At 36.1% G+C, this 27,972-nt stretch overlaps 1 protein-coding gene across 3 annotated transcripts in view; it reads right to left on the bottom strand.

Annotated features, from left to right (window-relative positions):
• LOC138330293 (tyrosine-protein phosphatase non-receptor type 5-like) overlaps positions 1 to 26,666 on the bottom strand; it is a 58,097-nt gene extending 31,431 nt beyond the window's left edge. For all 3 annotated transcript variants that reach the window (XR_011209551.1, XR_011209552.1, XM_069277790.1), the window contains exons 1-2: positions 26,502 to 26,666; positions 26,083 to 26,387 (exon numbers count right to left, since the gene is read on the bottom strand). Coding sequence is in view for 1 of the 3 variants with exons in the window: in XM_069277790.1 (XP_069133891.1) it covers positions 26,083 to 26,387; positions 26,502 to 26,574 (378 nt within the window). In the remaining 2 variants the exon portion in view is untranslated. The remainder of the gene's footprint in view (positions 1 to 26,082; positions 26,388 to 26,501) is intronic.
• Positions 26,667 to 27,972: the final 1,306 nt, after the last annotated feature.

The raw sequence follows: 27,972 nt of genomic DNA, 5'->3' as shown, positions 1-27,972 counted from the left end.
TGTCACCTACCGTATTTGACCACGTAAATGTCCACCACTGACTTCTGACCGATGTCACTTTGTTCTGGCCTCTATCAAATGTCACCAACCGAACTGTCACCTACCATTGTCACCTACCGTATTTGACCAGATACTGTAAGTACATATCCATCATTGACTTCTGACCCATGCAATGTCACTTTGTTCTGACCACTACGAAGTGTCACCTACCGTATTTGACCAGATACTGTAAGTGCATGTCCATCATTGACTTCTGACCATGCAATGTTACTTTGTTACAATGTTACTATCAAAATCAAAGATGGCTACCTGCGTGGCGGCCATCTTGTTGACCTATCGGTCCCAAATTGCAATATACATAACTAGGGCCCTTAAAAGGGAACCTACATATGAAACGATCCCTTCAGTACTCTTTGAGAAATAGCGATAACAAACTTTAACTACTAAAATCCAAGAAATTAAGCTGCCTGGTGGCCATCTTGTTGACCGATCGGTCCCAAATCAAAATATGCACAAGGGCCCTAGGGGAACCGACATATGAAATTTGAGAACGATCTCTTCAGTACTTTCTTAGAAATAGCGATAACAAACTTTAACTATCAAAATCAAAGATGGCTGCTTGGTGGCCATCTTGATGACCGATCCTGGGGGGGGATCCATCCCATATTGCATTATGCACAACAAGGAACAAAGGGGAACCTACATATAAAATTTGAGAATGATCCATTCAGTGCTTTTTGAGAAATAGCGATGACAAGAATTGTTAATGGACCGACCAAAGGACGGACCACGGACCAGGGACGAAAAGCGATTTGAATAGATGGTGGGCTAAAAATATAGCCATTCATTTTAATAACCTATGAAATTAATACTAAAAAAATTGTAAAATCTATGCAGTTTTGTGTAGTTTTGGTTTTTACTTATGCCTTGGCAATTGAAATCGAGGCCTCAAAACGGGGGAGGAAAGTTTATAAGGACATGAGCGCTTAAAGGAGCATGAGTGCTTATTGTGTCGAATATTGTAGTAGTATTTCTATTCTAATTCATTATTGTTGTTCATGACATGACTGTACATCAAAATAATGAGTTTATTTCCATTATAGATCAGAATATAATGTTGTCTACTACATTGTTTAAAGGTACTTTGAATGCTTCTTATGTTAAATATGGTAACAATTTCCCCTTTGGATTTGATAAATTTCTCCTTGATGAGCGAATGGAGAGGTCCAATCCAAACTGGCCAGAAAACGGAATGGATAACATCAGGTTGTCATAAACAGATATACCGTCTTGATAGATATCTCAGAAATAAACAAAATCCATTAAATTTATGATGCTCGCGGTAAAACTTCTAAATGTCAGCAGTGTCTCGAGGGTAAACGCAAAATCAGTGAAGCGTAAAATGCGACCTAATGATGATATAAACTGATACACAATACAATCATTCACAACGTTTGCACAGGCCAATTATGGTAATGTTTTGTACAAATAGTGCTGTAGAAATATCCTCGGTAAGAAAGGATGCTGAATGCGGTCCATTTGTCATATCAAAAGGTGGAGCTAAGGCCATAATGCCAATAGACAAGTCTGATGTCCTATTATCCAGGTCTATAATGGTAACCGTATAAAATAAGACACACAAAAAAAACAATAATAAGTTGTACTGAAGGATGTATGTTATTTCTTTCCAGATATCTATGACATGTAATAAATATTGCCCTTAAGGATACATTTATCAAGAAATAGTAATGGAATATATTTTTGTATAAATACAACAGTATAACTTGTCTAAATCAGGTGTCATTCAGGGTCACCATCTTGTTGGCGGTATAGACAGGTTTCCACATTATAAAGGTATTAATTACTAATATCATGTCATACAATTAAGCCAAAATACAGATTAAATAATTAGGATCAGTTTTGACAGGTACTACACTGTAGAGTTTTAAAGAGTTATCTCCCCTAAAGAAAACCATCATAATGGTACTTAAGAAATAATAATCATCCCGCTACATGTACATAGTAATGACACTCATATAAATTGAGATATTATACAGTTTAAATAAGTTTTTTATGATTTAAATTTTTTTTTTTTTTTTTTTTTTGAGCTCCATAAAACTAACGACAGTTCCATCAAGAATTTCTACATTTTCCATAACCCAGGACCTTGCGCCTCCACCCCCCGTAGTAAAGACAGATTTGTTTAGACTCATTTTTGGTTTATATGGACTGTGTGTCTGGATAGAAACAAATTGAATTGAAATGTTTGGTTTGGTTTATCATATAATAAAGTCCCATTAACAGCCAGGGACGGCCTTCAAGTCCCATTAACAGCCAGGGACGGCCTTCAAGTCCCATTAACAGCCAGGGACGGCCTTCAAGTCCCATTAACAGCCAGGGACGGCCTTCAAGTCCCATTAACAGCCAGGGACGGCCTTCAAGTCCCATTAACAGCCAGGGACGGCCTTCAAGTCCCATTAACAGCCAGGGACGACCTTCAAGTCCCATTAACATCCAGGGACGGCCTTCAAGTCCCATTAACAGCCAGGGACGGCCTTCAATGTGTTGTTGTAAATGATTAAGTTTAAAATCATTGATAATATTTATGACGAATTTATGTTGATTTCATTTCACAGACTAGTAAACACCACCTGCCAAACTTTCTAACAAAGAAAAGTTTGGTTCCTTCCCAGCTTGTATCTCAGCTATCAAATACCATCCCTGTCAAACCACAATTCCTCTGGCAGCGTTACAACAATACAATGCCATAACACTGAAGGGCTTCAGACTTGCTCACATATATTATAGTTATCATCTTGCATTGAGTACATATATATTACTATACAACAGACTGCCTGGAAAATAGGAAATGTCTCGATGGAATACATAATACTAGCAATTCCAATTTTTTATGATTCGATTGTTACAGAACCTTTTGAAAATTTACATTTATCTAGACAACATTTCCTTATTTTTGACTTGTATTTTGTTTCCGTGGATACATGCATGTACGGAATCAGCCGTACTTTAACAGATCGGAAAGGTCAGGAAACCTCCAAGGTATCCGGGAAATGATCCAACTCTCCCTGTCGGAAAGTCGTCTGTGGTATCTATATGATAATAAGGTGATGTTCATTCCCTCTGTGTACGGCACAATGCTTTATATGAAGCATTAAGCCTTATGAACGCCGAATGTCTCGGATACTATACTGTATAGAATTGATGCCACAAAGATATATACAATTTAATGCAGAGATTCGCACCCAGGACATAAAAATGAAATGTACTGCTGCAGTAAATTGTTAACTGTGGTAGACATGCTGTAGTGTTGGCGTGGTAATGGAAGCCTTTTGTCGGTTATACTCGACCCTTTTACTATTGGGGCGTTGATACATGTAACAGAGCAGTCAGTGATCAAGATGTCCTGGTGTATATTACAAGCTCTGCTGACCTCATGGTCACGAGTTTGAATCCCAGGTGGGGCAGTTTCAAGTTACTGACTGAAGGTCGGTGGTTTTCTCCAGCTACTCCGGATTTACTTGACCACCCAAACATGGCACATCCTTGTTAGACCAATCTAACCAAATCACTCCTATACAGTACACATCTAATAATATAATACTAGATATGATATCTTCTTTAAATGAATTAAATGCCAATAACATAAGTCTGTTTAAAAACATTACCTATAACAATAGCTACAAGTAAGTTCCAGACAAAATTCCTTCTTTTGACTATTTGACAGAGAACATATACCAACGTACAGTACTAGCTCTGCGACAAACCCTGGCTGTGAAATTTCAAATCAAATCACCGAGACTTGTTGACACAAGAGAACTGGCCACATATATAGAATGTCACTATCATCTGGTACACTGCTGGTATTGATTTCGCGGTGCGGGACGTTAATCCGTACGTAGGCGGAGCTAATAGGTGTTCATGGTCTTTAATCCCTAGCCTCTATCACTACAGTTCCATCTCGACTGGTCCAGTGTCACTGAAAATATCTGATTTTCTAGGTAATTGAAGATTCATTTGTCATACGTGTTGATATTTTAGTGAAATATATCTGATTTTCTAGATAATTGAAGATTCAGTTGTCGTACGTGTTGTTTTTATATTTTAATACACGGCAATGTTGTCTATTATGTTTATAAGGTGTCTATTATGTAGTTCTTGTTTGTAAAAACAGCCTAAGCACTTTAGCAATTATCAGTCCAAGTGAGATTGGCTTTTTGACCCAAAAGGTGTTTTATTTGATTGCTTTAAATCTAATGCACATTATATGTATGTCTGATTCAGGGCTCGGCTGGGATACCAGTTTCTTTATCATAGGCTTATGTGCTTCAAACATCATGACTGATCAAAACTCTGTCTCATATCGTCTATAATCGATAGAAATTATTGGAAAGGGAATTGAAACTGCAATTTAAGCAATAATCAATGTTAGTTTAAGAAATACTGCTTTTAGAAACATTTGGTTAAATCAAGAACGTATATGAGAAGGATAAGTCACACTGGGTTTTGGGGAAGTCCAAGGCAGGCGCTTTTGTGCTTGTGCACTGACCGTGACATTGGGCGACGACTGATTTTCCTTTGATATCCGCCGGCGCAGCCTTTGATGTAGCTTGTGGGTGCGAGGATTACCGCCTTACATTCTGAAGAGGGCCGTCATTTCATGAAATGTCATATTTTTTTAACGGAAATTTAAGACATGTCTTCTATATCGCAAACAAACGTTGTGAAATTTAATAAGCTTTACATCGGTGTTTCGTTTGACTCAATAAGACAAGTATTTGTTGAGAAAAAAGGTTTTTTATTCCCGGTTCATAGGTGTCTCGCGTGGTGTTTAGTAGTGTAAAGAGACGGTGACAAATCCTTCTCACTTATAAATCCTTGGTTAAATGAAGAATATTTTTGGAACTTTAAAAATAGCATTGGGTTAAGTCATACTGTATAATGTCCAAACTGTAGCATAGAAAGTTCTCTTGTTTTAGTTGTTACTCTGAAATAACGCAAATGAAACGGCATCCATAGTTACAAACATGAACAGGGGCGTAGCTAGGGCGTAGCTAGGTTTTGAAAGACCTGCATGCTTGGGAGTGCAGGGTCCAGGGGCAAAGCCCCGTAGAGGGTATGGGGGGCGAAGCCCCCCAGAAGCTGACGGGAAATTGTTACAATGTAGCAGCTATTTTACCTCTATGGTAACTATTAAAGTATCTACGAATGGTTAAATGGAGGTCGCGTTTTCATCTTTCCGCCTTCCGGTCGACCTATTTTTGCAAATAACAAACGATAAACAAGAAATATAGTTAAAACAATATTTGACTGACTTATTTCAGTAAACCTTAGTTGATTCTATATCAAGAAACAACACATTAGATATTTAAGGATTAACTTGAATAGATTTTTTATGTTATGGAGATATAACACAAAAATCTTAGTGTACTCTAAATAAACCGTGAAGCGGTTTATGATGAGAGTACAGTCAGATTTTTGTGTTATATCTCCATAACATAAAAAATATATTCAAATTAATCCTTATAATTCAATGTACTAAAAAGATAATCTCTTCAATATTCAAAATTCATTTTGGGACTCTTTTGTCTATGAAATCATTACGCCGTCATCTCAGCCAATCAGAAGCAACGTTATAAACGGCGACGCCATTTTTTCCTATATGGGCTGATAAAGTAAATTTTTAAGCCAATGAAAATGCTCGTAACAAGCAAAATTGAATTATTATACATCAAAATATTATGAGGGACTATTTTTTATTGATGTGAAACTGGCGCATTGTTTCAAATTAGCTGATCAAGGCACGAGAATCGTTGTATTCATAGTGTATTTATGTGTTTTCATAGGCATATGTTTGTTTTCATCAGTCGGTTGGTTGATTTATATAGTGACGAAAACACTCAGAATGTAAATACATGTATATTGTTATGTATGACACTAAATAATGTAATTATTAGATAAGGGAGATAACTCCTATAGCTACATTATCAATACATCCTATAAAGTTCATATCATTAATTTAGGGTTATTGAACTTTCTTGAATATTATCATGTATAAACATAAGTAGGGATCTAAAATGATCAATTTCCAGAAAGTTCTATATGTTTATTGTTTACTGTTTTTAGTTAGATATTTCTAGAAGTAGAAGGTTCTCCAATATTCTTGAATTGGGGTTTAGCTACATATACTCCAGCTGTCCAAGGCTAATCACAACAGTAATGAGACCTGTAATTAGACATATCAAGAATTGAACAACGCTATATTAGATTCTATTGGGAGAGCTATATATATATTATGACTTTTATCTGTGGTGTATAACAACGCATTGTGTGGATTTATTCATATTGACTGGAACTTAACAAATTAACTGTGGACATTCATTTTCCTCGTGGATTTGTAATTATTGCTAATTCGGAACCTGGAAGGATCAAGGATTATACTAGGACATTCGCATACACATAAGTAACACTTTAAACTATAGTATTACTCTTGCACCACCACCAATTACTTAAGATATTCTAAACCATCTCTGTATAATGTTGTATATACAAATAAATTGTGTTGTGGATTTAGCTGTTGGTTTCTCATTTCTGTTATTCTTTCTTGTAACAATATGAAGTTTATTGGGCGGAATACTGTACGAGGAACCTGAGGACGAATCATACCCTATGGATTCTATTTAATGGGTTTCACACAACTGTAAATTGAAAGAGTATGTTACCATGATCAGCACACCAATCAACTCGCTGGAAGCTGTCCTGTTTTTAGCCAAAGTCACGCTGAAAACCGTCCTGGTTTAGCTAAAGTCACTCCATAATTCAACAGTCGCGACATGCAATGCATTGTGGAACAAAAGCTCCAAATGCGCTTCATTACTTTATAAATAGTAGAATATAAATAGTATAGTAGTACAATACACCACGAATTGATCGGGTCGAACAGCAACCATGACTTTATTCCATTCCAGAAGGTTAACGAGAGTCTCATTGTCACACTGGATTTTATAAAGATACTGATACAGGCTTGAGTTATACAAAGAAATATAATTAATTCAGCACTAGGAATTGCATAATTCATCATTTCTTTTTTTTTTTTCAAATATGGCGAAACTATGGATTTTGTATTTATGATCATCAATCTGGGAAAATACATCATACCGTATTTGATCCAATAATATTAAAGTGTGCTGTTCCTAAAAAGTAATTAAAGCCCCTCCATCTTTTTGCGGCTTCAAGTTTACTTACCTTGAATTTAAATCTTTAGTTTTAATGCAGACTCAAACTATGATTACTATATACAAATTAAGTTTTCGATCTGATCTCTTCAACAGAATTTTGGTAATTATTAAAGGTTTAAATATGTGTCCCTCAATAACTTTAGCATGAGGTATGGTTTATTGGGTCAAATATGGTAACTGTATCTGATATAGGAATCTGTTCGCAATTCTGTAACCCATATGCTTAGTCCTTTGAAACATCACAAAAAAGTTCTCGATTTTAACAATACTTTCAAGTCTAATTTTTTGAAAAACACTGAAAAATAGATGTTTTTTATTAAATGTTTCATAAATTCATGAAGATTACCATATAGTATCTAGCTATATGTTTTGTTTTCATGTTCTTTTATAATTATTGAGTATTATCTGTTTTCCTTTAGAAGATCAAGCTAACCAATCACGATAAAATTGATTTATGTGATTCATTACAGATACACAATAGGTGAACAATCGCTGAAGCATCATAAACTTGATGTGAAAATATAACTACAACTTTGCAATCATGTATTTGTCATAAGCAATTGAATTTCCATCATATACTTTCAACATTACTGGTGTTTTGTTGTAAAATTTATAGATATAGATGTATAGATCAATGCATAATTTTCAAGCCTACAAGCAAAGCTAACAAGTCATTCTCATGAGCTCTTTCAAAGCTTAATGAACTTGATCAACAGATCAAGTCATATGATACCATGTGATGATTCCAAAACAACAACACCAACCCCCATAAAAAACACAAATGATTTATATGTAAGATGATACAATTGACAAATTTTCAATATTTCTATAAATCAGCCAAAAAAGGGGGGAAAATTATGAAAATGAAAATTTAAGCTAACCATTCTTGTCTCGTTGGTAAATACTGGGCCCAACTTGATGAGGACACTGGGGACATTATATCAAGCAGGAATTTGGGTACTAAACACCAACTAATAGACAATTATCTGATAAATAATACATTGAATATGGATGTGCATGCAGAGCTACAAAAGCCTGTATGGCATACATTGTAACAGTATTTATACTACAGGGACACCCAACTGCCACCGTCAGGAAATAATGAACCCATTCTCATGAAAGAATCCACATGTTGATCACTAATCATTGTGAAAATGTGTACTGTGATAACAAATATTTTGTAGCGGTAAATACCAAGACTTAATTCTTATTCAATTGAAATTTTGAAAACAGAGAGATGTTTTGGTTAGACAGGTGGGAGACGTTTTGGTTAGACAGGTGAGAGATGTTTTGGTTAGACAAGTGAGAGATGTTTTGGTTAGACAGGCGAGATATGTTTTGGTTAGAGAGGAGAGAGATGTTTTGGTTAGACAGGTGAGAGATGTTTTGGTTAAGAGATGTTTTGGTTAGACAGTCGAGAGATGTTTTGGATAGACAGGTGAGAGATGTTTTGGATAGACAGGTGAGATATGTTTTGGTTAGAGACGAGAGAGATTTTTTGGTTAGACAGGTGAGAGATGTTTTGGTTAAGACAGGCGAGATATGTTTTGGTTAGACAGGTGAGAGATGTTTGGGATAGACAGGTGAAATATGTTTTGGTTAGAGACGAGAGAGATTTTTTGGTTAGACAGGTGAGAGATGTTTTGGTTAGACAGGTGAGAGATGTTTTGGTTAGACAGGTGAGAGATGTTTTGGTTAGACAGGTGAGAGATGTTTTGGTAAGACAGGTGAGAGATGTTTTGGTTAGACAGGTGAGAGATGTTTTGGTTAGACAGGTGAGAGATGTTTTGGTTAGACAGGTGAGAGATGTTTTGGTTAGACAGGTGAGAGATCAATGTTTTGGTTAGACAGGTGAGATATGTTTTGGTTAGTTGGTAGACAGGTGAGAGATGTTTTGGTTAGACAGGTGAGAGATGTTTTGGTTAGACAGGTGAGAGATGTTTTGGTTAGACAGGTGAGAGATATTTTGGTTAGACAGGTGAGAGATGTTTTGGTTAGACAGGTGAGAGATGTTTTGGTTAGACAGGTGAGATATGTTTTGGTTAGACAGGTGAGAGATGTTATTTTGGTTTGAGAGATGTTTTGGTTAGACAGGTGAGAGATGTTTTGGTTAGACAGGTGAGAGATATGTTTTGGTTAGACAGGTGAGAGATGTTTTGGTTAGACAGTGAGAGATGTTTTGGTTAGACAGGTGAGAGATAGTTTTGGTTAGACAGGTGAGAGATGTTTTGGTAAGACAGGTGAGAGATGTTTTGGTTAGACAGGTGAGAGATGTTTTGGTTAGACAGGTGAGAGATCAATGTTTTGGTTAGACAGGTGAGAGATCAATGTTTTGAGATGTTTTGGTTAGACAGGTGAGAGATGTTTTGGTTAGACAGGTGAGATATGTTTTGGTTAGACAGGTGAGAGATGTTTTGGTTAGACAGGTGAGAGATGTTTTGGTTAGACAGGTGAGAGATGTTTTGGTTAGACAGGTGAGAGATGTTTTGGTTAGACAGGTGAGAGATGTTTTGGTTAGATAGGTGAGATATGTTTTGATTAGACAGGTGAGAGATGTTTTGGTTAGACAGGTGAGAGATGTTTTGGTTAGGCAGCTGGTGAGAGATGTTTTTGGTTAAGACAGGTGAGAGATGTTTTAGTTAGACAAGTGAGAGATGTGTTGGTTAGAGAGGTGAATGACATTTTGGTGAGACAGGTGAGAGTTTTTTGGTTAGACAGGTGAGAGATGTTTTGGTTAGACAGTGAAGTGTTTGTTAAGAGATGTTTTGGTTAGAAGAGATTTTTTTGGTTAGACAGGTGAGAGATGTTTTGGTTAGACAGGTAAGAGATGTTTTGGTTAGACAGGTGAGAGATGTTTTGGTTAGACAGGTGAGAGATGTTTTGGTTAGACAGGTGAGAGATGTTTTGGTTAGACAGGTGAGAGATGTTTTGGTTAGACAGGTGAGAGATGTTTTGGTTAGACAGGTAAGATATGTTTTGGTTAGACAGTCGAGAGATGTTTTGGTTAGACAGTCGAGAGATGTTTTGGTCAGACATTTTGAAAAAAAAATCTTTGATTAACACCTCATGAACACGTAACATTAACTAAAGATAACATAAGACAGTCTATGTAAGATCCTATGTTGAATTTAACTTCAATTCTTTGTGTGGGTGTATAATCATTTCTGGTCAGTGAAAACAGCTGACACTTTCTCCTGTCAAGTATGAAATGTCTGTCTGTATCGAAATTGACAACTTCTGGCCTCTCTGCTCCAGTTGACGTCTGAAGTTTGTAATCCTGATATTAAATGGTGTTTTAGTCTCCGCAACATATTGCATTTGGCACTTAGCGCAAATGATAGGGTAAATATAGGACAGGTCGACTGAATGTGCTACATTGTATATAGACTTTAACACAAAGAGATTCTAGGGTTCTTATACTCATGGACTGCAAAATCAAAATAAAACTGAAGAAACATGAAAGACAAAAATATAAATATTTGCAACAAATCTGCAATAAAAATCTACTGTAATGGAAATGTTCTATATTTTTTTTTTTTTTCATTTGCAAATTAAATCAATAATCAAATCAACTCTTGGTCTGGCTCTATTTCATCAATGTTTCCGATTGTTGATACACCACTATATATAGCTACTTTCAAGGGCAGATAACTCTATAATACACTAAGACAGAAATACCACGTAATGACATTGATCAATGGTATTTCAGACTTTACCTAAAAATGTATACTTGAGACAAATACCTGAGACAGTTAAAATTCATTCACCCCTGAAATTTCATAATGGATTGGTCTAGTCTTTGATTTAGAAGAGTCTAAATGTGTCTTCAAGGGTGAATAAGTTAATACTAAATCAATCCATTTCATAGTTTTCTTTAAAGAGATCATCACACTTGACATTGGAGAAAACTAGCAGTAGATGAAACCCTAGACATATTTGAGACCCTAATAATTACTTAAAGTGCAGCTGGCACTCCCACGTATAGGCAAAACTTTAAAATTCCTGCGTCATCAGCTTTTTGAGTGTCTGGGCAAAACACCCAAGCAGAAACTTCAAGTTAACATCACATTTCACATAATATCATGTTTTTATCTATAAAATATTTGTTTTAAATGTTCCCTCATTCTATCATACACCTGTGTTTGTCTATCGTATTCAATGCAATAAATGCCTAAAATGCTTAAAGAAAAGGAAAATGCTGAAAGAAAAGAAAGAAAATGAAATGGTTTTACTTTAACTCAAATCAACGAAATTTTTGAGTTGGCTTCAACTGTTCTTGTAGTTAAAACTTTAATAATGTAAAGTAATCATTTTTATAAAATTTTATTTAAAGAAATGATTTGATAGGTTTAGTTTATTAGGCCTTAAATATCCTATTAACAGCCCAGGTCACTTAAGGATGTGGCTCCATTGTGTGTAATGTGCAGCATAAACAAATGTCAATTTATATTTTTATTCCTTTTATTTTCTTATTTGTCACTTTATCACATGACATGCCAGTCTGTCTTATTTCATTCCTGGGAATAGCAAATCAAAAACCTGTGTGCAGTTACTTGTTTGGGTTGGTTTCAACTGTTAAACTCATTCACCCCTGAAGACACTTTTAGACTCTTCTACATCAAAGACTAGACCAGTCCATTTTCAAATTTCAGGGGTTAATGAGTTAGTGTCCTATGAAGGATGTGTCAGGTTTAAATGGTGAAGGAAAGCTGGATTGAGTACCCAGAGAAAAACCAATGACCAGCGGTCAGTACCTGGTCACTCTGCTCTAGTTAGGATTTGAACTCGTAACTCAGAGGAGGAGGCCTAACCCTTTTGGTAATATGTCAGGACATCTTAAACCACTCTGCCATCGCAGCCTTCTAAATATCACCTGATTATTAGATATAATACTGTAACTATAATCACTACATTACTTCAGTCTATAGTCCTGAGAACTTCTTTATCGGCTATATAAATATTTTGTCTGAATTTACCAAGAGTCATTATCAGAATTCATCACATGAATCAACAAAAATCTCAACAACTTGATGGGTCGGCAATCAGCCAAAGTTTTATACATTGAGTCACAGAACAGCAAGAAAATGAAACAAGAGAAAAAAAATCTAGGTTTTTAAAACTTTGCTTCAGATTATATAGAGTATTTGAAAGCATTAAGATTGTGTATTGAATTGGAAATAAGATAATTAGTTAATTAAAAGTTGGGACAATTTCCACTTTTGATAGACTGTAAACCAGCTTATATTTGTGGTGTTCATTTTGCAACAAGATTTCACAGTGATTTCATTTTGTAATTTACTAGTAAATCGGTCTACTGTACTTGCAATTAAACCTAATGATTTTCGTGAACTACCAGTATATTTGCCAGTTAATCATAATTATGCGAAAATAGATCGTACACGAAATAAGTTACCGGTAGTTTACGAAGATGATACCAATAGCACAGTTATAACAACCTTCTGTGGTCACCAACAGAATCGCTTCGTTATAAGCATAGTCCATTATTCATATATTACATACATCTTATAGGAGCATGAAAATTGTTGCGATATGAGCTTGAATTTCTGTAAGCATGTTTGTAATAAACTTGTTTTACTATATAATTATCAAACTTAATAAGAACATACCAATTTGCAGCATGTATTGCATTTGCAGCATATGCTGAAACCATGCTGCTACATATGCTGGCAAGAGGCCAACTTCTTATATATCTTGTTATATATTACAAATATCTAAAGATTTGCTGAAATCCCTTCAGTAGTTTAGGAGAAGTAGTTGTTTGTTGGTGACTGTGTCTACAGACAGACAACCTGAATCCAATAACCCCATCACCCCTTAACTTTTTTGCCAGTGGGTACTTGTAATGAAGACGGCATGCAATAACATTTCAGAAAGGATAGGTCATAACATAATCAAATCATAACTACAGTCAAACCTGTTTTAAACGACCTTCCAATGGAAGTTCAAAATAAAGTCGCATTAGACAGGTGGTCGCTTAAGACAGGGTCAATAATGAAAATAATTATGTACCAGATGCATGGTTAATCGTAAAATGCTCCATTGGGAATACAGGTCATTTATATCGTAAATATCATTGGGAGGAATAATTGAGGTCGCTTAAGACAGGAAGTCGCTTAAGACAGGAAGTCGCTTAAGACAGGAAGTCGCTGAATACAGGGGGTCGTTAAGACAGGTTTGACTGTAAGAGACAGCATTTTTGAGCACTGATATCTATGGACATTTTCTATTGTTTTGATGTAAAAATTTTATTTAAAAATATCAAAGTACAAATCCATGATGTCTTATAATATGCATGCCTTCCATAATGGATGGTTTGCCACCCTTCAATCAAACCATCCCGGTACCGCACATGACTTTGCATTTTGCTTTGTATATGATACGATTTTTGATCAATATTTAATGGAAACATACTTTTTTTCGAACAAAGACATGGCTACATGCTACAGCAGTAGGCAATTTCAACTAAGATCAACTACCGTATTTTCGGAGTATAAGTCGCGACTTTTTTCCCTGAAAATCGGGAGTGCGGCTTATACACCAGTGCGGCTTATCCGTGGACGAAAACCAAAATCTGACGATGTTTTTGCATTATTACGTTGTGATTCACATGTGAAAATCGTAAGTTTTACTCCCCAGTTTTGTTAAGTTACACATTTATTACTATTAAATTGTTATATCATAAATTTTTGTGTGGAGTTTATGAATGTCTTACTCTCTAAAATACAGATCAACAAATCAAAACCTGCCCCAAGAGCAGATAACTCTGTAATATGCAAATACAGAACATTGATCGAGTGTAAGACATTGATCAATGTAACTTGTACAAACAAATATCTGTCTTCTTAATGATCAACTATATAAGGTGTATATTGATTCTTGGACCTGTGACTGGCAGCTTATCTTAAATGTGTCACAATACCTATAGATATTTCAATATTCAGGTATGTAACATTAGCAGACATATCGATAGCTGTTGACTTTGGCTACCTGATACCGTAAGTCTCTCAGGTTTTCTTCACGTCTTGGTCCTAGGGTTTATATGTGATAAGGATTCGTCACTGTCTCTTTACACTTATTTAATACCACACAAAATGCCTATGAACCGGGAATATAAGCCATTTTTCTCAATAAATCTTATCGAGTCAAATGAAAACACCAATGTAAAGCTTAATAAATTTGAAACACTCGGGTTTTTTTAATTTTTTTTTTTGACAAAAAATACTTTCGGAATTTAACGATCTTTGCCTCTGTTAGCGATTTAGCAATAATTAATTTAAATTGTTGACTAAAACATGTTTTTTTCTTTTTTTTTTCAAAAATATCATTTTGATTAGGTTTTAAAAAATTGATTACATAGACCCCTTTTTTTTCAGATTTTTCAAGTCTGACAAATCTCTATTATCTGCAAGAGCTTGATTTAGAGCTTTGGATATTTACCAAACAACAGACTACAGTAGCTGCAACATTTTGTGGTATTATTTCTACTGACATAATTGAAAATTTTTTTTTTTTATAACAATAATAGGCTATTTATTAACTGATATTATTTCATAATCTGAAGATATAAGATATCACACAGTGTCACTGAATTTTTTCGGGATGCAAATTAATTATTTTTTTCATATTTTTAACTTGAAGTAAAATTATGAAGCTCAAACTTTTCAATGGTGGTAATGGTGTAAAGTAAGTAACTTTTGTAACTGAAGAAAAATACTAAATCGCCTGCTCCTGTTTTTCATAGTGAAAAATACCATTTGTCAGCGGTGGAGCATCTTTATTTCTCACTATAATGACAAGAATATTCAAGCTAGCTGTTTCCAAACTTGTTAACAATTCAATCTAAATAAGATCAAGACATCCTCGATGTTCCAGCAGTTACTATCACTGTCGTTATATATATCCACATTAGAAGTTTTCATTCTACTAAGAATTGATTGATTATCATTAATATTTAATGTTATATCAGAAACAGTGAATCATGGGTAGTAAGCAATTATTATAGGGAAGATAACTGTTGGGTTTTTTTTTTAATATTTCACTGAATAATCTAAGTGCAAGCTATTATTAATGTGGATATATATAACTATTTTTTTTTAAATATTTTTACTAAATAATATATAAGCAAGGTGTGATTTAACCAAAACACACTGGGCCTAGCTATTCTGTAGCACATTTCGGGGCCGATATAAAGGCCCCATTCCCAATCCAAAATACCCATATTTTTTCTCCAATTGGTATCCAAATTTTTAGATCAACTGTGCAGTTATGAAATTATAAAACATATAAAAAGAATAATATGCATTAACAAATGATTTCCATTGAGGAATATGATTGTATCATCAGAATTCACAATTTCAGATGTAAGACTTCCCAATTCAAAAGATCCCTGGGGCCTACTTTTCGGACTAGAGTATAGGTCCTGACATCGTGAGTAAAACAATTTTGACTGTATCACACAAGTTGGTTTCATCTTTTTTAATACACATTAGACGAAAAGAAAAACATTTAGATTATTTCATGAAAATACATTATAGTACTTCACCAGTTTGATAACGCATCTCAGTCCTAATGTACTAGCTGACTTATGTATTTATAAGTTATATTAACCCTGGTATAGAGTTATATATTAGTGAACTGCAGACACAACTCGACTCGGGACAAAAGAAAGCAGGAAATCTCACCGGACAAAACATTGTTATTTATTCAAATACTGTATCATTCTGGCAAACATTATCGCTAAAAGGTCTGTGACCCAACTCCCTGTACAAATATTCTGGCTCGTATCAGTTGGTCGTCTGCTCTATAGTGTGTGCCAGACTCCCAACAATCTCTCCTTAATCATGTATATTAGCTCAGCAATCTACAAACATTTATCATTTACTGTGATAAAAATATATTTATCGTCAAACATTATTCTGCCATACCCTACATTCATGATATTCTGATGTCTTCTGGGCATTTCTTGCACCAAAAGCATTTCAACATCCAATAACCTCAATGTTTCTGCATCCTACATTGAACTCTACTAGTTACTTATATGATTCCTACATTCTACGTTTTACATTGGTCACTTCAACTATATATAAACTAATCAAGGCAAAGCGAAGTCTATGAGGGTATAAATGACACCCAAAACATGATCATGATATGACCTCACTATAATGTTGATATGTGCATATAACCGTCAAAATAGCCGTTCCATCTTGTGGATTAAATCGTCACTGATATACAGCTTTCCTGGTCTAACTTAACTGAATGTTAATACAGATATCAGTAAAATGATTTAATAATGTAAATGCAAGTACATGTATTATACTATCTTTCCATGGAATCTTTGGTCAATGCAAGATGGATGCTGCATTTTATTATGCAATTTTGAATCCTGAAATCCAAAATGGCTACCAGTGCATTGACAGTACTGAAATGATTATATATTAAATATTTCACAACAGAAAATTCCTGTCTGTCAATGTATTGGCAGCCACAGCATTAATGTAAACATGCTTGGAACATGACCCAGCTTGTATTAGTACGATATAGACAAACAACCTGCAGAGGCTTCACCGGGGCATGGAGTCGTGCCATGGGATTTCTGTACTATTAGTATGGTACAGTTCCACAGGCACAACAAAGCAGGCGATATTACAAAACACTTGTCTATTTACTAATCACCCAGCGGGGAGTCGTGGTGCTAGACCTGTATTACTGAGTACTCAATGAAAAATGGCTAGATGTGCATGTTGATGCTGTAGTGCATCAGGACATTATTACATATACAATATACAGGTGTTCTTTTCATCTTGAATTTGATGTGCAGAGGCCGCACTTATCACTTATATTATTAGTTTGATGCTGCACACAGGCATGAAATATCAAATTGTCTTTCTTTGTCCTTTGTGTTGCTATTTTGATATCCAGTGAAATTATATAATTATTTTCTAAAAATCAGTTGTGTTTCGAAAGTAAAATTATACACTCTATCTACTATAGGACAATCATCCTCGATACTCCAGGGGTTACTACCACTAACGTTATATCCAACCCTGGACTCTCATAGTAAAACTGGGGGCAACAGAGTCGACACAGGTAATTTAATCCTTTAATGTACATCAAAGAAATTATGTATAACAGTACACTGTGGTTGACTATTGGGGCATTGCTCTCTCTGTAATTTTCAAAGGAAGTCTCTGCAGGCATGTGAGTTTCTTTTCTCTTGAACTGCCTGCAGTTTTACTATGAGTTAGTCCAGTGGTAGATATAACCTTAGTGGTAGCAATCGCTAGAGTATCGAAAATATAGGACAATGTCAGACATCGCGAAAGTTGAAAAAAATGGTCAGACATTTGGACCGGCAAGGACTGTGAGTAACAACCGGACCGAGAAAGATTTTACCGGACCAAACATTAGTGGGAAATTTTTAAGTAAAGATAACTTCCTGCTATTTAGTATCCATATAGGCAGCTGTTTTCATTATTATCTTATGCAATTTATGTTTTTGCCAGATTCAGTACCTGCGTAATACTTCAGAGATGCCATTTTTACCGACTTCCGGTACTCAATAATTGCAGGACGGTCGGTCCGGACTGGATTTTTAAAATAGGGGGCAGAGTCAAATTTTCGTCGGACATGTCTGTCGGACCGGCAAATCTCGTGATGCCTGCAATGTACGTACACTAAGTTTGTTGGGATCATACAAATATGCTTATTTACCACCACAACAATATACATTTATATGCCTGAAAGTTAGTTCAAATACTAGATTATCTCCCCCTTACTTAAGACTTATAACTATGGACTCTAGAATATTGTAGAGACAAAGTCATCACGCCAAATTTTAGTGATAATTCAAATATTTTAGAGACTTGTGACAATTCCATTCCAGCCCTAAGTTTTCATTATAAAAATACTAATGAAAAGTTCTCCTTTGACATTATAATTCTTAGGCACCTTGCCCCGGAGTACTTCAGTTATACTAAATACTGTAACTTATAATACAAAATGAAAGAACAATTTCTGCATGTTGGAAACAGCTAGCATACAAGTGTAAGCTCTTTAATTACTTCTGAGCTGAAGTTTGCTACCAGATCACATTTTTGTTGGTGAACTCAGCTGAATACCAAATGAAATCAACAACAGCCTTCTGTAGTCAGTAGTACTATCAGACCTGTCATTTATAGACAGAGATCACTCCAACAACCTTCTTTCCAAACCTGTATTTACTATAAATAATTCATAGTATGTTCAGCAACCAAATCTTCTAACCAAAGCTTTTATAAAATTGTTGGTAGGCACTCTAGCTTCTATTATTTATAAGTAACTTTAGATGTGACTGATGGAAAGGTTTTGGATGTAAAAACTCTCGTCTGCCTGAATGCCACGATACCAATCCCGGTAACTTCAGAAGATCAATTATACAAAAGGCAGTTGCGAAGATTCAGATTACTTGTCAAGGGTTTGTATGCATGTATTGGCTCATATACATGTATAACTTTCGCATCTATTCTTCCAATGAATAGTAATTTGTCAAATCTGCAAGTTAATTGTCCTGTATTTTTTTTTACAGAATGACTACCGTACTGTTGCAAATAAGTGTCCATCTTAAAATTGCCAGCTTCTGCCTTACAAATGCCTCAGTTCATTCTGAAACAAGAGGCCCATGGGCCTTAACGGTCATCTGACTATTGGCACAATACAACATAGTCATTTAAAGATTTTAATCATTTTGACCCCTGTGACTTTGAATGAAGGTCAAGGTCATTCATTTGAACAAACTTGGTAGCCCTTCATCCCAGCATGTTGCAGGCCCAATATGAGTATCCTGGGCCTTCTGGTTATTGAGAAGAAGTTGTTTAGAGATTTTAGCCTATTTGACCCCTGTGACCTTAAATGCAAATCAAGGTAATTCATTTGAACAAACTTCGTAGCCCTTCATCCCAGCATGTCAAGGGCCTAATATCAATGCCCTGGGCCTTCTGGTTCTTGAGAAGAAGTTGTTTAAAGATTTTAGTCTCTTTGACCCCTTCGACCTTGAATGAAGGTCAAGGTCATTCATTTGAACAAACTTGGTAGCCCTTCATCCCAGCATGTTGCAGGCCCAATATGAGAACCCTGGGCCTTCTGGTTCTTGAGAAGTATCCTTGGCCTTCTGGTTCTTGAGAAGAAGTTGTTTTAAAGATTTTAGCCTATTTGACCCCTGTGACCTTAAATGAAGGTCAAGGTCATTCGTTTGAACAAACTTGGTAGCCCTTCATCCCAGCATACTACAGGTCAAATATCAGTACCCTTGGCCTTCTGGTTATATTGAGAAGAAGTCGTTTGAATGAAAAGTTTATGCACGGCGGCGGACGGCGCACGGCGCACAGGGCACGACGACGGACGGTGCATAATGACAACGGTCATCCTGACCCTTCGGGTCAGATGACCTAATAAAAGTTATACTTGAAGCTCATGACATATAATTTTTTGCCATTTTTTTTTATCTGCCGCTTTTTTAAAATTACCAGTCTTTATTTTGTTTTTAATTCTGAATGACACTAATAAGGTCAAACACACTTATTGTTTTGTTAGCTATATATAGTCTACAGTCTGTTTACTAAGACCTACAAGCAGGCCCATGGGCATTAACGGTCATCTGCTATTGTTACAATACAAACAAAATCGTGTTAAAGATTTCTAGCCTATTTGGACCCCTGTGACCTTAATTGAAGGTCAAGGTAATACATGTGGAAAAACTTGGTAGTCATCCTCATCCCAGCATGCTAAATGCCCAATATCAGTACCTGGGCCTTTGGTTCTTAAGAAGAATTCATTTAAAAGATTTTAGGCCTATTTGACCCCTGTGACCTTTAATGAAGATCAAGGGTCATTCATTTGGACAAAACTGGTAGCCCTTCATCCCAGCATGCCACAGGCCTAATATCAGGTCTCTAGGCCTCATAGTTATTCACAAGAATTTGTTTTAAATGATTTTAGCCTATTTGACCCTGTGACATTGAATGAAGGTCAAGTTCATTAATTTGAACTAACTTGGTAGCCCTTCATCCCAGCATCCTACAGGCAAAATATCAGTACCCTGGGCCTTCTGGTTCTTGAGAAGAAGTTGTTTAAATTTTTTTAGCCTTTTTGACCCCTGTGACCTTGAATGAAGGTCAAGGTCATTCATTTGAACAAACTTGGTAGCCCTTCATCCAAGCATGTCACAGGCCCAATATCAGTACCCTGGGCCTTCTGGTTCTTGAGAAGAAGTTGTTTAAAGATTTTAGCCTTTTTTACCCTCGTGACCTTGAATGAAGGTCAAGGTCATTTATTTGAATAAACTTGGTAGCCCTTCATCCCAGCATCCTACAGGGCAAATATCAGTACCCTGGGCCTTCTGGTTCTTGAGAAGAAGTTGTTAAAAAGATTTTAGCCTTTTTGACCCTCGTGACCTTGAATGAAGGTCAAGGTTATTTATTTGAACAAACTTGGTAGCCCTTCATCCCAGCATCCTACAGGGCAAATATCAGTACCCTGGGCCTTCTGGTTCTTGAGAAGAAGTTGTTTAAAGATTTTAGCCTATTTGACCCTCGTGACCTTGAATGAAAGGTCAATGTCATTTATTTGAACAAACTTGGTAGCCCTTCATTCCAGCATGCCACAGGCCTAATATCAGGTCTCTAGGCCTCCTAGTTATTCACAAGAAGTTGTTTAAAGATTTTTAGCCTATTTGACCCTCGTGACCTTGAATGAAGGTCAATGTCATTTATTTGAACAAACTTGGTAGCCTTCATCCCAGCATGCCACAGGCCAAATATCAGGTCTCTAGGCCTCTTAGTTATTCACAAGAAGTTATTTAAAGGATTTTAGCCTATTTGACCCCTGTGACCTTGAATGAAGGTCAAGGTCATTTATTTGAACAAACTTGGTAGCCCTTCATCCCAGCATCCTACAGGGCAAATATCAGTACCCTGGGCCTTCTGGTTCTTGAGAAGAAGTTGTTTAAAGATTTTAGCCTTTTTGACCCCTGTGACCTTGAATGAAGGTCAAGGTCATTCATTTGAACAAACTTGGTAGCCCTTCATCCAAGCATGTCACAGGCCCAATATCAGTACCCTGGGCCTTCTGGTTCTTGAGAAGAAGTTGTTTAAAGATTTTAGCCTATTTGACCCTCGAGACCTTGAATGAAGGTCAAGGTCATTTATTTGAACAAACTTGTAGCCCTTCAACCCAGCATTGCCACCAGGCCTAATATCAGGTCTTAGGCCTCTTAGTTATTCCAAGAAGGTATTTAAGGATTTTAGCCTATTTTGACCTGTGGACCTGAATGATGGTAAGGTCATTTAGACCATCCCATTTATAAAGGATCAGATCCATAGGTCAGCGAAACCATGTAAGAGTAAGGTCAATTGATCATATAATTAGTGTTTTGCTACAACACCCATCCCAGCTAGAGGACACTTCAAGGCCAATGAAAAAAACCAAGAAAATTGATCTTAGCTGCACATACCCGGAAACTTATAATGAATATAATGGGACATATATTAGACCTTTCACAAATTTCAACTTCCAAAAAAAAATATCAGAAATTACCGCATTCGACCCAATAAGCAGCCATGTCCCTATACTATAAGCGCCCCCTACCCCTTTTTGAGGCCTACATTTCAAATGCCCAGGCATAAATAAAGACCAAAACTACACAAAATAGATTTGCAATTATTTTGTCTTATAAGCACTTTCAATTTTGCAATTTTTTAAATGCCCTGGGCACTTATTGGGTCAAATAAGGTTATAAGGAAACTAAAGTTAAAGTAATTAATATTTGTATTTTCCATTAGTATTCAATAAAGATTAAATTGAAGGTAGATAACTTTCAACCTCAAAAGGGGGAACAGGTGTTTATAGGTAAATACCAGGGTGCTTATTGCATCAAATATGATACATGTTAAATTTCAAAAGGACAAGGACATTTTATTTTATGAATTTAATCCCCTGATCTAGAGTTAGTCAGTTATTGGTACACTATCATGATCAGGAACCTGTATCCCTTGTACAGTTGAAATTTTTATCAGCGACCTAATTGAAAGTATCAATTAACCCATTCATCCCCCCAAAAAAATATTTACAACCTTCTATTTCAAAGGTTGGAATAGTCCATTTTGGAATTTCAGGGGTGAAATTAAAGTGTCAATAAATGATGTGTTTTTTAGTGTAATGAGTGATATACATTCACATACCCAAACGTTTTTAGACTTTACAAGGACATAGTCATTCTGATCCCCCGCCAATGGAGGTATCAAAGCTGAAGTAAGTTTGATTGTGGAGACTTATGTGTATGAAAAAAACCAGGAAAAGGGAAGTTGAGCTAAAGAAAGATGGAGTATAATTCAAGTAGAGCGGGGCTGCAATTGTTGAATCAGGTATACAGCCTTGACATTTATATTAGACTATATACACAAAGATGGGTGGAGTTTTGCAAAGTAACATTTACCATTTACCATGATATTTTCAGCAATGTTTCCATGGTAACGGAAAAAGTGCAAAAAATGAAAACCTAAAAATAGCAAAAGGTACTACTAGACCATAAACAGAAAGTGTCTATGAAGTTTTGTGAAATATCTCTGCTGGATTTAGAGTTATGCTCCGGAAATGAACCTGCTACAAAAATATGATATTTTCAGCAATGTTTCTATGGTTACAGAAAAAAAGCACAAAAGTGAAAACCTAAAAATAGCAAAAGGCACTACTAGACCATAAGAACAATGTGTCTATGAAGTTTCATGGAAATATCTCTGCTGGTTTTAGAGTTGTGCTCCGGAAACGATTCTTACACAAAAATCTGCCATTTTCAGCAATGTTTCCATGGTTACAGAAAAAAGTACAAAAAGTGAAAACCTTAAAATAGCAAAAGGCACTACTAAGACCATAAGATAAATGTGTCTATGCAGTTTCGTGGAAATATCTCTTCTGGTTTTAGAGTTATGCTCCGGAAACGAACCTGGTACAAAAATATGATATTTTCAGCAATGTTTCCATGGTTACGGAAAAAATGCTAAAAATGAAAACCTGAAAATAGCAAAAGGCACTACTAGACCCATAAGACCAATGTGTGTATGAAGTTTCGTGGAAATATCTCTACTGGTTTTAGAGTTGTGCTCCGGAAACGATTCTTACACAAAAATCTTCCATTTTCAGCAATGTTTCCATGGTTACAAGAAAAAAAGTACAAAAAGTGAAAACCTTAAAATAGCAAAAGGCACTACTAGACCATAAGATCAATGTGTCTATGCAGTTTCGTGGAAATATCTCTTCTGGTTTTAGAGTTATGCTCCGGAAACGAACCTGGTACAAAAAAATATGATATTTTCAGCAATGTTTCATGGTTACGGAAAAAATGCTAAAAATGAAAACCTGAAAATAGCAAAAGGCACTACTAGACCATAAGACCAATGTGTGTATGAAGTTTCGTGGAAATATCTCTACTAGTTTTAGAGTTATGCTCCGGAAACAATTCGTACGGATGGACAGACGGACAGACGGACGGACGGAACCCATTTGTATATCCCCTTCGTTGGGCGGGGGATTAAAAACCAGTCTGCAAATGTTAAAATGATTTTTTTAATTTTATTTCTTTTTCAAAATGATTTATTAATTTCTTACTTACTGTTTGTGATAATTTTGTAAAAAGGCTGTTCCAGATTTGGTTCTATCAAGTGCTATCCCCCCCCCCCCCCCCCCCCTATTTTATTCAAATGAGCACTTATGAGGTCGAATACGGCACGTATTGTTAACAACAATGAAAATAAATTTTAAACAAGTACAAAATGTACCAGGAGCAGTACTGAAAATAAACAAGTATTGTTGACACATATCCTAGTAACTTGCATCAGATGATAGCAATTACACTAGAATACAGGTGTGTTTTCATACCTGTGAATCTGTAATCATGGATTAAATATCGGGTGTGTATGCACTATAGTTACCTTCGAACGCCTGACACTTCCGTCACCTGCTCTTCTTAGGTATCATATCACCTATATGTAACCTGACTCTCCATTATAATACATTACAATGCCACTGCACTGTAGTACCTATATGGTGAGACTAAACCCAATGTATGATAATTTCTAGTATTAACATTGGCACTGTTAAATATATATATAACTTATAGAGGCTCTGGTGTACTAATAATAATTTCATCAGAGATCAAGAGGTTACAAGGCTGTATTACTATTACGTCAGTGTTTGAATGTAAAAATATTCTTAAACTTGATAAATATGAAAATATTTTTTCTAAATAAAATATTTGAAGTGAACTGAAGTATCATATTTATCTTTATAGATCCTGTTTAACGGTTTAGTTTTTCTTTGACATGATCATGCAGCTAATTGGCTAGTGTTTGGAGGTCTCGGGTTCGAGCCACAGTCTAGCTGCTACTTTTTCTCCTCTCAGAGTCTCCTACCTGTTTCAAAGTTGGAGCCCTGAATTAAATACCGGGGTATGGACCATGGTGCTTTATGGACTTTGAAAAAGACGGAGGAGGATCGGATGTAGCAGAACTGGACTATACCAATCACTGCATGGTGACCTGGTAGCTCAATTAATAGAGCATCTGGCTAGTGATCAGAGGTCCGGGGTTCAAACCCTGGTCTAGACATTACATTTTCTCCTCTCTTGTGACGGAATTGGAGCCCAACTAAATACCCATGGTGGTGGTATAAGGGTCTTTTACATCTTAGAAGGCAAAGACTTTGAAAAACGAGGTAGTGTAGCGGGATTGGACTCAATCGATGGAATGACCAAGTAGCTTAATCAAAAGAGCGTTTGGTTAGTGTTAGGAGGTCCGGGGTTTGAGGCCTGGTCAGGCCACCATATTTTCTCTCCTGTTGCAAGGGGTGTTACAAAACAAATTATGGATATATTGCTATTGTATGCCTCTTAACTTGATCAATCGATGGAAAATTCAACTAGTTGATACATCAACATTGTTCTCGATAACGCTTGTTTGTGTGTTTGAGTTGCTACGGACACAAGCAAGTAAAGGGAAGTAACTCTAAACCACGATTGCACTAGATGTACGACATGGCGGCAAATACGGCTCGAATTCAGGTCGAATTCAGAATGCAATACTATCACAATATACTATTACAATGTGTAGTCTGCAATAGTTGAACTATATCGCAATAAATGTGTCTTCCTGATACCAATAGTATCGAATAGTTAAAATCGTAGGCGATATAGCACCCTTACCTGTTACAAATCATTGAATCTGAGGTTTCCTTGCGATATTACCTGTGGATCGAGTTATGATCTAGGCATCTCAATCGTGTGGATCGAGACCAAATATTATCAGAAAAATTTGAAAGATATATATAAGTAGTACACATAAATGTGCTTGTCTAAAAAGGCGGCTATGTCCCTGGATGATCACCAGGTAAATATGTGCATTTTTCATTAACTGATATATAGTCATAAGGAAATTAATTTTATCAGCAAGCAACATTTGGTGAGTGCGTTGGTATCCAGGAATAGAAAGATCTAAAATGGCAACCACTTCCCTTGATATGCCGCACATGATAAATGATTATTAAAAACAGATACTTCATTATTATGAGTTTGTTTTACAATCTCAATTGCATGGAATTTATTTATTTATTTTTTTTATATGCAGCTAATGAGCTTAAATTAAACCATAAATCCATCCGTCAGAATGTATTAGTCAGATGTCAAGGCTATAATCACCTGAGCGGCTGAAGGTGTGCATTTGTATAGCACATCTACCTGTATAAATTAAGTAAATTAATAATTTATAAATGTCAATCTACTCACCACAACCACAATGTACTGGGCAGGTATTGTCGTTGACATGTCAAATCCATCTGCGGGTCTTGTTTTCACTTTAGCTAAAGACCTCTTTATCCTATCATGGAATTCTTTCTTCCATCCTTTCTTCACTTTGAATGATGGAACATTTTGGTTACTTCCAATTTTTAGCCAATTGAAGGGTGATACACGTATATTGTCGACATCTTGTGATAAAATCGGTAAGCTGCTATGCTCGTTTCCATTATTCGAAATATGCTGTCGCACTATAGGGAACATATAGGATCGCATACCTGCGCCATTTTCCGACCCTGTGAAGATAAAATTTACCGTTTACCATAGGGCCTACATCATTTGACGACATCGAAATGCAGTTGACATGATATACACAAATGACACGAAATAAAAACTGAATACATCCTTACCTGCGTATATGATGCATAGCAAAGACACGAAAATAACAACAACTGACAGTTGTTTGTTTACGAGAGGGCCCATCGGCACGGCCAGGCGCTGAAACTCGGCAACCGACTCAATAGACAAGTGTGTATCCTAAAACATGACAGATCTTAGCGCGAGCACATCTACCTACGCGTAAAGAAATAGTTCCAAAATATGACAGCATATTTGTTGATAAATGATGCAGAACAACATTTGTCATTTAGTCGTAAACAATCTTTGCCAGTTAGGCTTGTAAAATGAGCTACAGAAATATCCAGTTTGGTTATTTATTGCACACGCGTATGGATTCAGTCTTGCGTGACGTTTGTAAACACTGCGAAATGATTGAAAACATATTCGAGTCAGCCTCAGAAGCAGGCAAAATGACAGGAATGTGACAATGCACGTACATTCAGTTGGGGATTAATTTGTACATGGAGTGTAAAGAAAACGAATCCAAAATGAACCCAATGGCGTGTTATTGTCTTGTTAGCGCCGAGAAACGGTCGCTTCAGTCAATCGATAAAGCGGCTGCTCATTCATGGAAATTATTAAAATCAGGGACCTTGATTATATAGCACGTGGCAATATTGACAGGCGCTGCGCGTGACGTCATATATTGTGGGATTCGGCACGAGATTTAAATTGATCACGTGCATTAATTAGGCGTAATTGAGAAGGAACAAGCTAAATTACACCAGAATAAAGCATTTGTATTTTATCAGTGTATATAATAGATATGTAATTTTTCGTTCAGTCTGAATTCTACAAAAACGGGAATTATATATCAAAGTACTGAAAGTACGGTTACACAAATTAACGCTATTTCACAAAAGCTATTTCATTAAATACTAATGGGTTACGACGGATGTTAGATGACGTAGTTTATTAAATGTTCTGCTAGAAACCGGCCCCTACAAACGATCGCGAAGTTTGCCTGTCTATCATGTATCATAGACTTATCATGACACACTTGTGTAAATACGGAGGTTGATATCGCATACGTTTTGAACAGGGAAAATACACATTCCTGTCGAGTGCCCCGACCAGGAATCGAGCCCGGGTCTCCGGTGTAGAAATCTACTTGGCTCTACCGACTGAGCTAAAGAAGCATGCTCCGCCAGCTAAGTGACAGAGACCGTATTTAACACTATGTACACAAACCACACTGACCCGCTCCTTTTAGTATGTGGTATGGTCTATAACTTTAGCTCTTTTTGTCATAGTGAGAACTGCTTAAGTGTTAAGCATATTTTTCTCAGTCTGTCTGAGTTTTAAACTGTCTAATATTACCACTTTTTATAAAGTTGCATCTTTGGAAGTATATTTAATTATAAAAGTAAAAAATCTGTTTACCTTGTACACGTGAAAAATAGGCTCGAAAGATGCCAAATCATTTCGAGGGCTTCTTATAAGTTGGAAAACTTGTGCCCGATCCCATGGTAAATAAAATCA

The sequence above is a fragment of the Argopecten irradians genome, chromosome 8 (assembly GCF_041381155.1).
Source record: "Argopecten irradians isolate NY chromosome 8, Ai_NY, whole genome shotgun sequence".
In the NCBI taxonomy this organism is placed as follows: Eukaryota; Metazoa; Mollusca; class Bivalvia; order Pectinida; family Pectinidae; genus Argopecten; species Argopecten irradians.
The sequence above is the reverse complement of the archived record's forward strand: the minus strand, read 5'-3'. Positions and strand labels throughout refer to the sequence as shown.